A 15,528-nucleotide genomic window follows, 5' to 3' on the forward strand; every position below is an offset into this window, starting at 1 on the left:
AGACCACCAGGCTCTCCTTTGGCTATTTTACCAGAACCCCAAGATCCATCGACCAAAGCCAGAAGCAAAGGAGTGACTCAGGCAGACAAACATGTTCTGAGAATTCAGGAACAGGGTGCAGCTGAACACAAGCTCACCCCAGGAATTTGTGATGGGTACCAAAAGAAACCAAGGTCACAAATCCTTTCACACAAAATTCCACTCCTGGTTTCCCCCCAAACATTCTTTTTTCAGCAACCAAAATTAATTGAGTCAGAAATTCTTGCAGATCTTATACACATTCTGCAGAAGGATATTCTCTTCTGCTCTAACCACTTAGCTTCATTCACGCCCCACACAGAACAGGTAAGGGTTCCTCATCCCCTGTACATTGTAAGCGCTTGCCAAGCAGGAACACTAAGTCTTAAGAGCAACTTTTCAAAAACAACCCAAGTGATGGATGTCATGTTTTTGGAAAGAACCAGCCAAGAAGGGAAATAGCTGGGCAATTGAATTACACAACAGAGATGGACTGGAAACTTTAAGTATTCCAAGCATTCTGCCTGGATCCAAACAGAATAAAATTTTAAGGGTGGAAGGAAGAGCCAATCTCCCCCCCCCCCCACACACACACAAAAGGGGTCACACAAAAGGGCCCTGAGCAGGGAAGTTTTGGCTCATTGCCGGCTTTTGTTTGGAAACAGTTTCAACACCATCCCCAAATAATTACATGAAGTCAAACAGGAGGAGTTTGAGAGGCAGACTCCTCTAACTCTCAGCCTAACATACTCTGCAGGGTTGTTGTGAGGGTAAAAGCAAGGTAACCCCATGTACTCTGCCTTGAGCTTCTTAGACAAATGAGTGGGTGTCAGTTAAAGTTCAGCCCATGCCTAAATAGTTAACCCAGAAGTCCTAAGTTAAAAAGGGACAACTTTCGCTAGTGTGTCTTAACCGGTTTTATGCACATTCCTGGAAGACCCAATGAACATAGTAGTACATGTCTGGAGGTAAAAGACATCACATTACATTTACTCGGGAGTAAGCTCAACAAAGGGACGCAGGTGGCGCTGTGGGTTAAAGCCTCAGCGCCTAGGGCTTGCCGATCGAAAGGTCGGCGGTTCGAATCCCTGCGGCGGGGTGCGCTCCCGCTGCTCGGTCCCAGCGCCTGCCAACCTAGCAGTTCGAAAGCACCTCCGGGTGCAAGTAGATAAATAGGGACCGCTTACTAGCGGGAAGGTAAACGGCGTTTCCGTGTGCGGCTCTAGCTCGCCAGAGCAGCGATGTCACGCTGGCCACGTGACCCGGAAGTGTCTCCGGACAGCGCTGGCCCCTGGCCTCTTAAGTGAGATGGGCGCACAACCCCAGAGTCTGTCAAGACTGGCCCGTACGGGCAGGGGTACCTTTACCTTTACCTTAAGCTCAACTGAGCTCTGGTAAAGACTTACCTTGAGCAGGCACACAAGCTCTGCAATCCTAACCCTCTAATTTGGGAGTAAGACCCACAGACATTCTTTAGGATTGCAGCCCAAGCTCCTGCCAGGTATTTCCATACCCAGAAGATTCAGCCTGATGTTAAAGGCACAGGAGCAGATTTTAAAAGGTGGTTTGCACAACTGCAGAGAAAGGAGCTGAACTGGAGCATTGCAGGAAAAGAGGAAAGAGCATGAAATAAAAGGGGGAGAAGTAAATTCGTTCAAGCCTTATGCTTCGATTTTGTGGTTGTAATACCCTGTTACCTAATTATCATCCTTCAGCACTCAGATGTTACAAGTGTCAGCAATTTATTCCCACTAACTGACGGTTGGTTATAACCACAAACAAGCACTCAGGGTGAAGCGCCTGTCTCTCTTCCCCAACCCCATGCATTTAACAGCTTGGTGACAGGCAGAAATCCAATAGGTAAAGTGTTCCTGATCACAGTTTGCAAGCTGCACCTCCTTTAACACACCAGTTATTCAGCACAGCTGAAGGCTCAGAAGTACCTCGACTTCTCTGCCACATGACACGAAAGTTGCAACTTCACAAAACTTTCATGGAGGAAAACAGAGCCTCTTGTTAATTTTTGATCATTTTGCATGTTTTAAGGTACAGGGGCTCATGGGGGGCAGGGAGAGAACTTGGCAGTCCCGTCATCAGATAAAAGTCAGTATTTCCCGATGGCTGATTATTGTGTTCTCTAGCATGAGAAAACAAAACTCCCGCTTCAGGCAAGAATTTCCTCATTCTGTTTTTCCCACAAACAAAATGGGAATATTGCACTGCAATGCTATCCTCCTTTATCTGGAAAGAAAGTCCCATTCAATTTTGTGGGATTTACTTCTGAGTAGATAGCACTGTCAGTGTTCTAATCCAGGTGCTCAGGTGGGTGAGACAAACACCAATAGCATAATTGCTGAATTTGCATCTTAGCTTTTATTTCAAAACAGGCTAGATTTGGGCTTCAGGGTTTCTTCTACTGCAGCAAGTTATTTTGACTGCGACTTGAGACTGTTATCTTTGCTTTACTCTTCAAATTTAAAAAGGTTATATGTGTGGGTGCATGTGGAAATGTTTGATAAAATATTCTGCTTTAAGAACGAGATTTATTTTTTTACTTTTCTTCTAAAAACCAAGCCGAATTCTGATTGCCTGGAATTCCAAAGCAATACTTCTATTGCATTTACCGATGATTAATTGAACAGAATGGGACTTTCCTGTGAACATGGGCGTAGCCAGTGTTTATTTAAAGGGGAGAAGGCTTTGTGTTGGGGGGGGGGAAGAACCCAGACATCTGCAATGCAATCGGTCAGTTAAGTATTTCTAATTATTTACTTAATTTAAGGAGAGGCAGCTGCCCTCCTTGAATCCCTTTGGCTACGCCCATGCGTGTGAACGTGCATGCACGTGGCGTCTCCGTGCTGCCTAGGTTCAGAAGTTGAGAAGTGTGCAGCAAGATTCGTGTCCATGTTTACTACTTCGAAATAAGTTCCTGAAAGTGGGGCAGGCGACCTTCCTCCGAAGCAAGTGTGCAGAGGGATGCTGCTTTGCAGGCCCATCCTAAACACGGTTCCTTCTGATTTAACCATTCCATCCCCTCTTCCCGCTCCCCGCCAGGTGGGCTGGGTCGAGGGGCGCAGCCAGCCGCTTGGGCGCCCTCGGGGCTGGACGGGCCCCAATCCCGGGGCCCGAGCCGCGCTCCGCTGCGGCGCCCTGCAGGCCCGCCCGCGTTGCTTTTTCGAGCGGCCAGGAGCCTGCCGGGAGCCCGCTCAGCTGTAGGGCGGCAGCCGGAGGGAGAGGCGGCGGGCAGACGCCAGCGCCCTGGTGCCCTCTCGGGCCGCGCGGAGCCTGCAGGCGCCTCCGGGTGGGACGCCTCTGTCTACGGGATTCTGAACCGGGTCCGGGGTCTTTCCTCCAGTTCCGAATTCCGAGCACTCCGCCGCGCAGCTTTTCCGCGGCTTGCTGGTCCGGCAGTTTCCAGGACGGGAACTGGGCGCTTGGCGCGCTTCCTGGGCCGGCCGTTGGACGGGCGCCGCGGGGCGCGGGGCCCCAGCTGCCCCCCAGCTCGCGGTCGCCCGCAGCCCCACCCCGCGGGCTGGCGCCCTTCCAGCCGGGCAGGCTGCGCACCTGGCGCGGAAGGAGGCCGGCAGCTCGGGGGTTGGCGCTGCGCGCTGCGCGCATTTAAGGGCTGCCGCGCGGCGCTCCAGCCACTCTGTCGGCGGCTCCGGCACCGGGCGCCCTGCGGACCACCATGCTCCCGGCTTGCTGCTTGGAGACGGCGCTGCTGCTGCTGCTGCTCCTCTTGCTGACCGAGGCGGCGGCGGCGGGTGGAGGAGGGCGGCCAGGAGGCGGCGGCGGCGGCGCCCCTTGCCCCTTGTCCCTTGCCCGGGACGCGCAGGCTCTTGGCGCCGAGCAGGGCTGCGACGCGCGGGCGCTGGGCGAGCCGTGCGGCGTCTACACCCGGAGCTGCGCGCCCGGCTTGCGCTGCGTCCCTCGGCCCGGCGAGCGCACTCCGCTGCACGCCTTGCTGCACGGCCGGGGGGTCTGTGTGGCCGGAGGCGGCCGGAACCAGACGGAGGCGGCGCCCGCGCCCGGTGAGTGCCGTGGAGGGCGAGCCCGGAGCTGGAACGTGGAAGCGAGCGGGCGCGGAAGGCGGTAAAGTCTCCCGCATGGGGGGTTGGACTAGATGACCCTGCGGGGTCCCTTGCAACTCTACAATTCAATCCTTCCCTGAAATATCGCGGGGCCAAGATTGCCATGCAAGTATGGAGGGTGAGGAAGTACAAAGGGGGGTTGGGAGCATATTGGATGCAGGAGATGACTGAACCTCGTTAGTCTGTCATCGAGATTCACATGTAAGATCCTCGGAGCAAAGGGAGCAAAGCCCTATTGAACACTGTGGGATTTACTCCCAAGTAAAGAGCTATAGGATTGCCGGCAGGGAAGGTGATGGAGTGAAACGATCAGCTATCCTCTTCCTGCACTCCCACAGTGTGATTCAAGTGTTCTTTCTTTACATTTCTTTAATTTTGTAAATACAGTAAAGACAAAAGAAGAAACATCACCAGCTCACATTAAGAATGAAAATAATCCACACAGTCTGATTTAAACCTATATATTAATATATGCAGTCCCTATGTCCCAAACAAAATTGAAGATTGTGAAGATGTACAATCAAGGGCAGAAAGGGAAGAGAAGTCTTTCGGGTGCTGGGTAGTGAATGTTGGCTGCTTCTTTTTCTAGCCTTGAAGCATAAAAGCCATAAGGGCTCATAGATTTTTTCCTGTGCTTAAACTACAACATTTGAATCTGAATTAGTTACTTGTTTTGGAATCATGTTTGTGCAGGGGGAGTAGGTACTTTTGAAATGCGTGTGCTTTGAGTTCTTTGCTCAGCCGTTCATGTTTTGTTCCAACTTTGGAAACATTTAATGCCTCTCTGGTAACTCGGACCTAACTATATGCATCCTGAGGACCAGAAGCCTCCATAGCCCCTCCAACCCAGGTATAAACACCAGGGATGACCCCTGAAATCAGTTAGGTCAAAACGGTGTGAACGCAGCTCCTCAGGTTTGGGAATGAATACCTTAAGAGCAGAGAGGAGAGAAGTGTTTGCTGTCAGGAATGTTTTGGGATGGGATGGGGAGAATCTGCAGTATCTTCTTCTGTCCCTAGACTTGTGTGTGAGCTGAACAGACGCCACTGCCACCCTTGATCTCTCATGCCAGGCCTGAGTCACCTTTTGCTCAGACTAGTAGTGGGTGCAGTGCCAAACCTTGTCTTGCAGGGAGAAGACTGCAAAATCATCTCTGCCTACCTGGAGCTGCACCTTCTCCTGTTCTCTCTGGGGAGGGTTCGCAAACAGTTCTTTACAGCTTCCCTTTGTAGACTGCAAGAATCCACTAGTTTGTGTGGTGGAGAGATGAACCCTGGGAAGAAGAGCTTGGGCTTCAACTCTATAAAACTAATATACTGTACTGTGCAAGTAAAGTTTGGATCTGGCAGTTCCTTGTCATGAACCTACTTTATGAGTTGGATTTATGATTAGACTTGTGATTTAAGGACACTGTGCCTCAGAACTCTTTAAATGCTAGTATTGGTCTGTGGCAACAGGAGAGGAGGGGATGTGAGCATGTCTGGCAGCATGTCCAACTCTGCACAGAAGCACAACTCCTGAAAACACGTTTTTGCTTGCTTTCTGGGCGCTTGCTGACAACAGTCTGTTTTCTTTGATTGCATGAAGTGAGCCATAATCTGCAAACTGGATTACTTGCAAGTGTCCTTGGTTTTGCTTTTCCTCTCTAGCAAGCTGAAAAGGAGCCATTCTGCCAGATGATGGAAAGATGCTGGGCAACTCACATGGGTACTTATTTTAACCAGCAAAATTTGGCTCTTATCCTTTTTGTTGTGACGCAGAGCAGTGGACAAACAGAGAAGCTGGCCCTGCATTTTCCTTTTTCAAAAACCTTGGTTATGCTTGGCTAGACCTCCTTTCTCTTTTTGCCAGGACCAGTTGGGGTCTATAACTAGCCAGAGCAGAATCCAGATTTTGGTCTGCTATCGAACTCCCAGGCTCCCTGGGACAACAAGTAAGCAGTTAATCTGGATCCTGAAAGTGCAACAGGGACTGTTGCTTTTTACCAGGGATTTGACCTTGGTTCTAGTACATAAGCCTGGCCTGGCCAGTCCAGAGGCTTATACTGCCTGTAACGAGGCTGATACTGTGCATTCTTAGTTCCTTCTGTTCCTGATGCTCTCTGAAGTTGAACACATCCAGTCCATGGAAACAGCCATGGCTAAGTGTTAACATCAGGCCTTGAGATTCTTGTCTTCTATTGGCATCCATCTGTCTCGAGAGATGAAATCAACTGCTGCATTAGTAGCACAGATGTGACCTTCTCAGGGTGCAAGCCTGGGCAGTGCGTCTGGAGGTCCTGGGCAAACTCCCTCTCTGCCTCACTGATGTGGTCCAAAGGAAAGCAGAGCAATATGTTTGGCACCAGCTGGGCTGCTGGAGTTGCCAGAAGGCATACAAGGCACCATCCAAATGTGGATTTCTGTAGGGGTACTCCATGGCCTTTTCTTCTCCTGAAGATCTCGCAAGCAGCGGCAGAGCATATGCCTGCACTGCATGGGGTGTGCTCCCAGTGGGGCTGGGGCTGGAGGGTGCTCTCCTGGGTGCCACAGTCCAGGGGAGAAGGGGGGGGGGCTGCTGCCCACTCTCCTTCTGCTCTCCTCCTCTGGGTCAGACCTGACCCGGTGGCACAGCGGCTGTGGCTAGGCACAAGTCGCACCGTGGCCAAGGAGGCAGGGCCAGCAGCATTGCTGCCCATTCTCCTGCTCTCCTTCTCTGGGTCAGGTCTGACCCAGGGCTCAGCTGCAGACAGGCAAGAGCGCCACAGCCAAGGCACAGCTGCTTCTTGATCAGAGTCAGGCTCTGATGAAGGAGCCTGCTGTAGGGTGCCTGTTGGTGCCCCCTCACAAAATTGTGCCCAGAGCCACAGACACCCCCATGCCTCTGCTCACAAGGCAGCAGAGATTTGGGATCAGAGTTTTCCTTCCCCTAATGGACTCCCTTCCAGGTTTGACAAACCCATCTGCCCCTCACTTCCATGTTCGGCACTTGCAGAAACTGCCTTCTTGACCATTGGACCAACTATTGGTCTCATCCATTCAATCCCCCAGAGCCTGTTTTCCCATGCAGGGGAAGTCCCTAAATCGCCAAGGGTCTGAGACCCATCAGCTCCCCTCACTTGGTTTAGCTGGCCAATCGAAGCTGTTGCCGGGGTGTGGCTGCTGTCACGTGCTGACAGCTTCTAGGAGCCACAGGCGAGAGCTGAGTGCGGGGTGGGGACCAAAAGTGGGCAAACTAACTCAGAAGGAGCATGATGTGTCCCCCACCAGAGGTGCTATCCCCCTCCTAACATCCCATACACCCTGATTCCTGGCATATATGGCCCTGACATTGCCTCCGCCCCCCACCCTGTGGTCTTATTTATTAAAACATGTATTTCCTGCCATTCAATTCATTTGGATTTCAGAGTGGTATACAATTGGTTTATAGCATAAAATGATAATAAAACAAAATTTTAAAATGCCTGTGTGAATAAAAATGTTGGTTGGCACTGGAAAGACTGCAGTGTTAGTGGAAGCCAAGCCTCTATAGGGAGGGCATTCCATAACTGGGGTGCCACTGCTGAGAAAGCCCTTTCCCTTACTGTTGAATAGCAAATCTCTGATGAAGGAGGCACCTGGAGAATGAACATCAGCAGAAGATTTTAAAGCACAGACAAGTTAATATGGGAAGCCATGGTCTTTAACATTAAAAAAAAATAAGCATTGCAGATTAAAATCCTGCCATTCAGCTGTTTGGCAGGAAAAATAGCAGGTCTGAATCTATTCTATTTTGCTCTCCTGAACAGGTGATATGCAGAATTCTCACCTTTTTCAATAGAGCTCCGTAGATGCAGGGGCAATAATGGTGGCAGAGCAACCAAGAAATACAGAACGGTTGGGGTTTGCCAGCCTTAGCAACAGCTGCCTCATGGACCACTCCTCTGTGCTGGGTGAGTTGAGGCTAAAAGTCAGGCAATTTGCAGTGAACTAGGCCTATAAAGTCAAAAGGACAACAGAGAGAACATTGGAACATAATGATGTCATAGCAACATCATCTGGATTCTCCAACATTCCCAAGTGAGCAAGTTATGTCACTTCTGGAGAAAACAGCTATCTTGGTAGCCCTTCCAGTGCCATGGATTTCCAATGTAATGTCTAGTTGCTTTGTCATCATTTTGTAGAAGGTATGCAGATTTGAGCTTAGCTTGGCACTGAACATGCAAAACAGGTGCCCCAGTTACGCTGGCTGATATAAAAATAAAAAGATCTCTTAGTTTGGTAATATGGAGAAGAAGAAAACCACAGTTGGCAGCAAGGAATTGTGGTCAGCATGTCCCTCAAATGGCTTGTGCAATAAATTGTCATTCTCTTCTCAAAATAAAATCCAGAGGTAAGAAGGGATATTGGAGGTGTGGAGATCATGCCAAGTCCTTCCCTCTGCTGAGGGATTGTGGTTGGAGAACTGCTTGTGTTGAACTTGTAAAATTCACTCCGCTCCTGATGACTAAGAAGCACTGAGTGCATCTTCCTCCACCTCCTATTTTAAAATATTTTAAATGGCAACCTTAGTCAGGCCTCTTGGCGTGAAATCAAGTATGTGCATGCATGCAGTTCAACAAACCCAAAAATGAGACATCAGTTTTTTACATTACAAATGTAGCACTGAACATTGTTTCATGAATTTATGACAGCTTTGTAGCCTGACATTGTAAGGAGGAGCAGCTTCAAACCTTGCTCAGAAACATTTACTCAGTGGCGTAGCGTGGGGGGTGCTGGCTGCACTGGGCGCAACATCTGGGGGTTAGGATTAGGGGGCGCAAATCCACGGGTTAGGGGGCGCAAATCCACGGGTTAGGGGGCGCAAATTACTTGCCTTGCCCCGGGTGCTGACAACCCACGCTACGCCACTGCATTTACTACAGCCAAACAGTGTGTGGAAATCAGAATAAACCTGCATTTCAAGCTGCAATCCCATGCATGCTTATTTGGGGAATAAAGTGTTCAAGGACGCTTATGTCCAAGTAAACATGCAGAGGATTACACAAGTGGTCAAAACCTAGGAACACTGGGGGATGCTGGTGGCGCTGTGGTCTAAACCACTGAGCCTAGGGCTTGCCGATCAGAAGGTCAGCGGTTCGAATCCCTGCAACAGGGTGAGCTCCTGTTGCTCGGTCCCTGCTCCTGCCAACCTAGCAGTTTGAAAGCATGTCAAAGTACAAGTAGATAAATAGGTTCTGGCAGGAAGGTAAACGGCATTTCCGTGCGCTGCTCTGCTTCGCCAGAAGTGGCTTAGTCATGATTGCCACATGACCCAGAAGCTGTCTGCGAACAAATGCTGGCTCCCTCGGCCAATAAAGTGAGATGAGCGCCGCAACCCCAGAGTTGCAGAAGCTGACTTAGAGAGAGCAATATCCAACAAATCCTTTGGAATACTAAAACAAATCCAGCTTTTTAATATCAAACTTTTAGACACTATTAGTGCAGAAGTAGTTTTTGAAAGATGAAAGCAGTGTAGAGTCTAGGCCAGTTGTGATCTGGATGTAACTCATGCATACATCTCTCTTCCTATTTTGCCATTTTACCCATGCCTTGTTTTTACAGTTAGGAAAACACTTAACCAACATCTGCCTGCTGTTTATGCTAGGCTAAGTGGGGCTTTGTATCTAATCGATTGAACCTTGATTCCATTTGATCAAATGACCTGGGTAAAGGGATAATTTATCATGTGGATAACTTTCAGATTGTCAGGGACCATGCTGAGGAGAGCTGCACTGAGGAGGAATGGTGGGAGCCGCCACCCTCCTCCTGATCCTGAATCTTCCCAGGAGCAGGAGGACAGTATAGATGTGGAACAGTGGTTTGCAGAGGGGCATAGTTCAGAAGGCAGAAGCTGGGAAATACTGGATGGGGGGAAGCTAGCAGATCTAACACTAGAAGAGATAGTTAACAGATTCACAGTCTCTCGGTACTATCCACCCCCCTTCCCCAAAGTCCGGGAGAAAGTCAGAAAGTGGCAGAACAGAAAGCACAGAGGCTACAATCTCAGATTACAAAACATAGGAGTGACTAGATTAAGAGGGACAGAGGGAGGAGTGACCTTAATTGGGAGCCCCACCATTCTGGTTAGACGCTTTCTTTTGACCTTCGCTGTGTTTATTAAAGAAACTAACTGGTAAGAATTCCCTTTCGTTTGATCTGCTCATTTACGGCCACAGGGGAGGAAGCCGATCCCCCAAAGCCTGACACTGGTGCAGCATCCTGGATTTATCAATCACTGGTGAAAATGGTCTAGCATTTCACAGCCAGGAAGCCCCTGGAGTTTTCCAGGATAAGACTGCAGTTCTACTCATCCTTAGATAAGAAGGCAAGTCCCACTGATCCCACTGTGAATTGCTTCTGAGTTAAACATGTATGTGATTGGGCAGCCTACAAGCACCCTGAGTTTTTAGATTCATCATGCTCTCTAATAAATATGTATGTAGCCTCCAAAAACATGCTAATCTTTTATGGCTGGAACCTGTTCTGTCTTTCGGTGCTGCATGGAACTTGTCATTATGGCCTACTAAGTAGGTTTTGCCCATCGTTCTTCCTGCTGCTACCATTTCAACAGCCTTAAATGGTCTCCACTGAGCCAGGGTGCTGTGTCTACAATCCAGACTGAATTGGAGCTACAGTGGTACCTCGGGTTACAGACGCTTCAGGTTACAGACTCCGCTAACCCAGAAATGGTGCTTCAGGTTACGAACTTTGCTTCAGGATGAGAACATAAATTGCGTGGCGGCGCAGCAGCAGCAGCAGCGGGAGGCCCCATTAGCTAAAGTGGTGCTTCAGGTTAAGAACAGTTTCAGGTTAAGAACAGACCTCCGGAACGAATTAAGTTCTTAACCCGAGGTACCACTGCACAAGTAGTACAGGATCTCACAGGAAATGGCTTGATTCAAGGAAGCTCTGCTGCCCCCTTGAGGAGCTGTGTGGAAAATGCAGAAGTCTCGCGAGAGCTGAGCCAGTGGTTAGCTGTGGAGCAAATCCACAGGTTGTCAGTGATCACAATCTGTAACGTGCTCCACATGTGTCTATAGACGTAACCAGTGATAATCTTCAGGTCTTCTGTGTGCTGCTGTAAGGGGTAATGTGTATATGATTGTGTTTTACCCACATCATTCATGTGCAGAAATTTTTAGAGCTAATTTTACATCTTCATTATTGACTACAAGAAGCTGTCTATTTCACTTGGGTCTCATGGATGGTGGAGCGAAACAGTTTTCTCAGCTAAACCTGCCCACTGAGCTTTCCTTTCTGAAAGTATCCCTTTGTTGCTGGTGGGAAAAATCCATGTTCCTTCATGACTGCATAATTATTAAAACTGCCCCAAATGGTACTAAAATCATCTGTCATGATTACTTTGACACGCCTGGACTTGGTGAGTTTCTCCATTATTCCAGACTTGCTGATGCCAGTCAGTTATTAAATCAGCATGCAAAATTCTGCAGTCCCTGGAGCAGCTTTTGTTCGAAAAACCCAATGGGACTTTTTTAACCTTCTTCTTTCCCAATAAATTAAAACTGCCTGGGAGAAAAAGTCCCCCAACAAAAACAGCAAAAATATACTTCTTGGATGGGTTGGTTTGTTGTTGATTTTTGTCTCAGGTGCTTTTTGTGTACAGAAATGCTCACTTAAATGGTAAGTGGCTGGAATTTGGGGACAGAAAGGCTGCATTATACATCTATTTCTTCTCTAAATTCTACAGTAAAAAGCACAACTGGGCTGAACACCCACACCCACACACCTGGAAAAGCATAACTTGACAACAATATATATGGGCGTGAATTCAGCTAGCCTTCATTCTGGTTGAGGTCACACAGGGAGAACTGAAGTGTTCAACACTTACTGTCCCAAGTGACAACATTATGGGGCTGGAGGAGATAGGGATAACTAGATTAGGATTTTTTATATATTAAAAAAATGGGAAATGCATGTGACTGTTAAGATTCCTCCAAAACTACCTTCTGGAGAATATTAGCTTTAAAAATTGTCCTTTGGACACTGCCAGTTCTTGGCTGGAGATGGACAAATGGTTATTTGAAATAGCTGTTGGGCGAAGCAGTGCTTTCCAGTCTACATTTCTTTCCTACATTTTTGTCCTACATGCCTTTCAGGGCAGTGTAGCTTCATGGCTGAGGGTTTTTCTGGATGAGTTACTTCTAATGTCTTTCCAGCTCTTTGAGTATGTCCCGGTTGCTGCATCCGGCAAAATACCAGGCAAGGGTAAGATTATCTGAAATGTCAAGGAGGAGAAACTAACCAAAGTCTTTGGCTGTATTGCAAATCCCACCATCTTTAGAGAGGTATTGCTCACTGATCACAACTTCTGATACCTGGCATAGAGGCACGTTTACTTTGCAGTTAATGCTAGATGGGTTTCACACATGTATTTTCTTGATAAGCTTCCAGAACAATGGGCATATATGTTTCTTTCAACTGCAGGGCAGTTTAGTTAACATCCCTACTGTGTCCTGCTTCCCTTTTGCCCATTTACAGGACTCGAGGCTGGACTTCTGGGATCCCTCAGACCCCGTCAGCTGCAGCTCATGCAGTGCATCCTTAATCACACCCCCTGCACAGGGTGGGTGGGTCAGTGGTGGTAAATGCTACCAGTTATATTGATAGAAATAACAGAGGCTGACTGTTCCATTCATCTTCTGTTTTCATGTTCTGTTTGGAAGAGAATGTGGATGCACCCAATACTTCAACTTTGTTCTCTGTAGAGTTTGGGAACTGCTGTCCTGCAGCTGGTCCTCCCTCCCTCCCTCCCCTTGTCTTCCTTAAGAAGGTGACTGAAAGGCTGAAGCCTGTTTCCATCTCTCTAGGTGAAGGTTGGGAGGAGAATCACCATGCTGGTCCATCAACAGCAGAGCCTCTCCTGTTACAGAGCCAGGATCCGCTGCAAGAGGTCACGGTTGGCAAAACCCAACTACAGCAGCTCTCCCTGGGCAGTGATGCCAAACAGGAGCGTGATATGGTACGTGGAGCAAGCAGCCTGTACTTTCCCACCCAGAGAAAGAATAGAAGGGACTGCTTCCTTGCTGGCATTCTGGCTTCCTGCTCTGTATGGACCTTCCTGCACAGGAAAGTGCTGCTAGAAGAACTGAGGAACCTGCACATTGTTGCTCTTAACTGTCTGCTTCTATTTTTCTCTCTCTCCTTCTCACACCACCAAATTCCTACTTAAAGAAAAGAATGAGGTATAATCTTTCTGGGATTGCATATTTTCATTAAGCCGGAGAAGGATCTCGTAATTGAATACTTCCTCATGGTTTAACACATACTCACAGCCTTCCTCCCTATATGGGAAGCCAGCGTATCACTCCCTGCCATGCTAGCACTTTTATACGGTGCCTTCTGTATAAACCCTTGACTTGTAAAGCAGACCCAAACACTTGTATTTAAAGTACTGTTAAACCCAGGCTGAATACACTGCTTGCTCTTCTGGCTTCTGTCCACCTCTGGGTATCACAGCTCTTTTGTCAATCCAATAGCAGGGAGCCTGTGGCTCTCCAGATGATGTTAGACTACAACTTCCATCATCCCTCACCATTGGCCATGCTGGCTGTGGCCGATGGAGTGATCTAATAACATCTGAGAGGCCACAGGTTCCCACCACAACTTAACTACTGTCCTATTTCGGTTTGGCAGGCTCCTTGCCGCAGGCACCTGGCAGCCATCTTGCAGGAGTTGAAGGCCCCGCTCTACCAGAATGGCCAAGACATCTTCATTCCCAACTGTGACACCAAAGGCTTCTACAGGCGTAAGCAGGTATACTGAAAAGTTGCCTATAGGCAAAGTGAGCTACTCTTGGGCTTTTATAGCAAGCCATAACTCTGAGTAATAAGCTGAGTAATTTCTCAGTTGGTTTAGTGTTCTGGTTCTTTTGGCTTCAACTTTCCTACCAGAATCTTATGTTAAAAATATCCAGTCTCTCCCACTGTGTATACAGGCAACTCCCCATATACACAGAGGTTGTGCTTTGAGGCACTGTGTGTCAGTGGGATGCATGTAAGCCCACCCTACCCTGTCCAGCCCCATTGCAGAGCCGAAGTGGCTTGCGCATGCCGATCACGCACAAATGGGGAATTGCCAGGATCCATGGGCTAGAGAAGCTGCTGTTTCACAGTAGTCTTATCTTCCACTAACATCATTGCCCCCTACAGTGTCAGGCATCCAAGGGACAGAAGAGAGGCCAGTGCTGGTGTGTGGATAAGAGAGGCCGCCGGTTGGAGGGCATGGAAGAAAAACCCCTTTGCCTGCTTCCCAATGTCGACTGAGCGGTTGGGAGTAGAGTGCTCCAGCAGCAGAGATGCTTGTCCAGGAAGAATCGCTCTACTAGAACTGTTGCAAATATTTGCTTTTAACTTATTGTGCTGTTGCTGCCTTGCTGGGACCTTGCATTCCCTGGAATAACCTTGGAGCAGCTGTTGCATCTGATAATTTACAGAAGGGTGGAGGAACCTGGACTGGCTGCATCACAACACGGGCCAAGAGGAGGCTTCTGACTACACGACTAAAGATGTTTTCTTGGATAAGCTATCAGTGGTTGCACTGCAAAGATAAGCTGGCACCTAAGCCAGCTTTACATTTAGTAGATGTTGCGTGCATCCTATGTTCTAAGCCGGTAGGGAGACATGAGTAGCCAGATACTGGGTGTGGGGAGGAGAACCAGGGCTGATGATCTAAAGCTTTTTACCAAGCTAGAAGTAATAGGAAAAATGGGAAAGGAGACAACTTTGTAAAAACAGATGACCATAGAGAGCCTGCAAGGGCACTATGAAATGGGAAAGGATGAGAACAGCAATCTCACACCATCACCAACACCTAGAATTACAATGAGATAGTGTGGAAGGGATAAATGGTATGGGGCACTGGGACACTCCCGGTTGTTTTTTTCCCCACTATCACCTGCTTGGTCCTTAGCCTGCCCTCTGTATCATGTTGCCTGACAGCTTCCTCTCAAGCAGATCGTGGGGGGTCTGTGTACATGGAGGGGGTCTGTGGTTGCCTGGGTTTTCCCTATTCTCTGCCATGTGCTTCAATTGGGCGGGGGGTGGATTCTGTATGTTTCACTGGCACTGGATTCAATAAATCTGAGGACTATATAACATGCTTGCTATTAGTCCTCAAGACTGGTTTTTCTTTGGCTTCTGAAAATCTCCTGGCACCAACAATGAAAAGGATTCAGCTAAAGAAATAAACCTTGTCCCTAAAAAATGCTTGGAAAAGATGAAAAGGTCATAATTGCATCTGGTAATTAGAACTACACCAGCATTTTTGTGGGGGATTTTAACCGTTATTATTGTTTGCACCTAAGCATAACCTGCCACATTGTTTATTCAGGAAACCTGTCTGCTAAACAATTAGTAGCAAATAAAGTAAGTTTGGAGGCTACCATCAGTTCTGAGAGGTC

At 48.3% G+C, this 15,528-nt stretch overlaps 1 protein-coding gene across 2 annotated transcripts; it reads left to right on the forward strand.

The window, feature by feature from the left end:
- The first annotated feature begins 3,615 nt into the window (after nucleotides 1–3,615).
- IGFBP6 (insulin like growth factor binding protein 6) lies at nucleotides 3,616–15,227 on the forward strand. Of its 2 annotated transcripts, none has more exons than XM_079967113.1 (4): nucleotides 3,616–4,049; nucleotides 12,938–13,089; nucleotides 13,764–13,883; nucleotides 14,279–15,227. In XM_079967113.1, the coding sequence occupies exons 1-4, from the start codon at nucleotides 3,707–3,709 to the stop codon at nucleotides 14,390–14,392; spliced, it is 729 nt and encodes a 242-aa protein (XP_079823239.1). In that variant the 5' UTR covers nucleotides 3,616–3,706; the 3' UTR covers nucleotides 14,393–15,227. The 2 variants fall into 2 exon arrangements, with proteins under 2 accessions (XP_079823239.1, XP_079823240.1); XM_079967114.1 differs by lacking the exon at nucleotides 3,616–4,049 and adding an exon at nucleotides 11,383–12,335.
- The last annotated feature ends 301 nt before the right edge of the window (nucleotides 15,228–15,528 follow it).

This window comes from Podarcis cretensis (genome assembly GCF_951804945.1).
Source record: "Podarcis cretensis genome assembly, chromosome: 2".
NCBI classification, from domain to species: domain Eukaryota; kingdom Metazoa; phylum Chordata; class Lepidosauria; order Squamata; family Lacertidae; genus Podarcis; species Podarcis cretensis.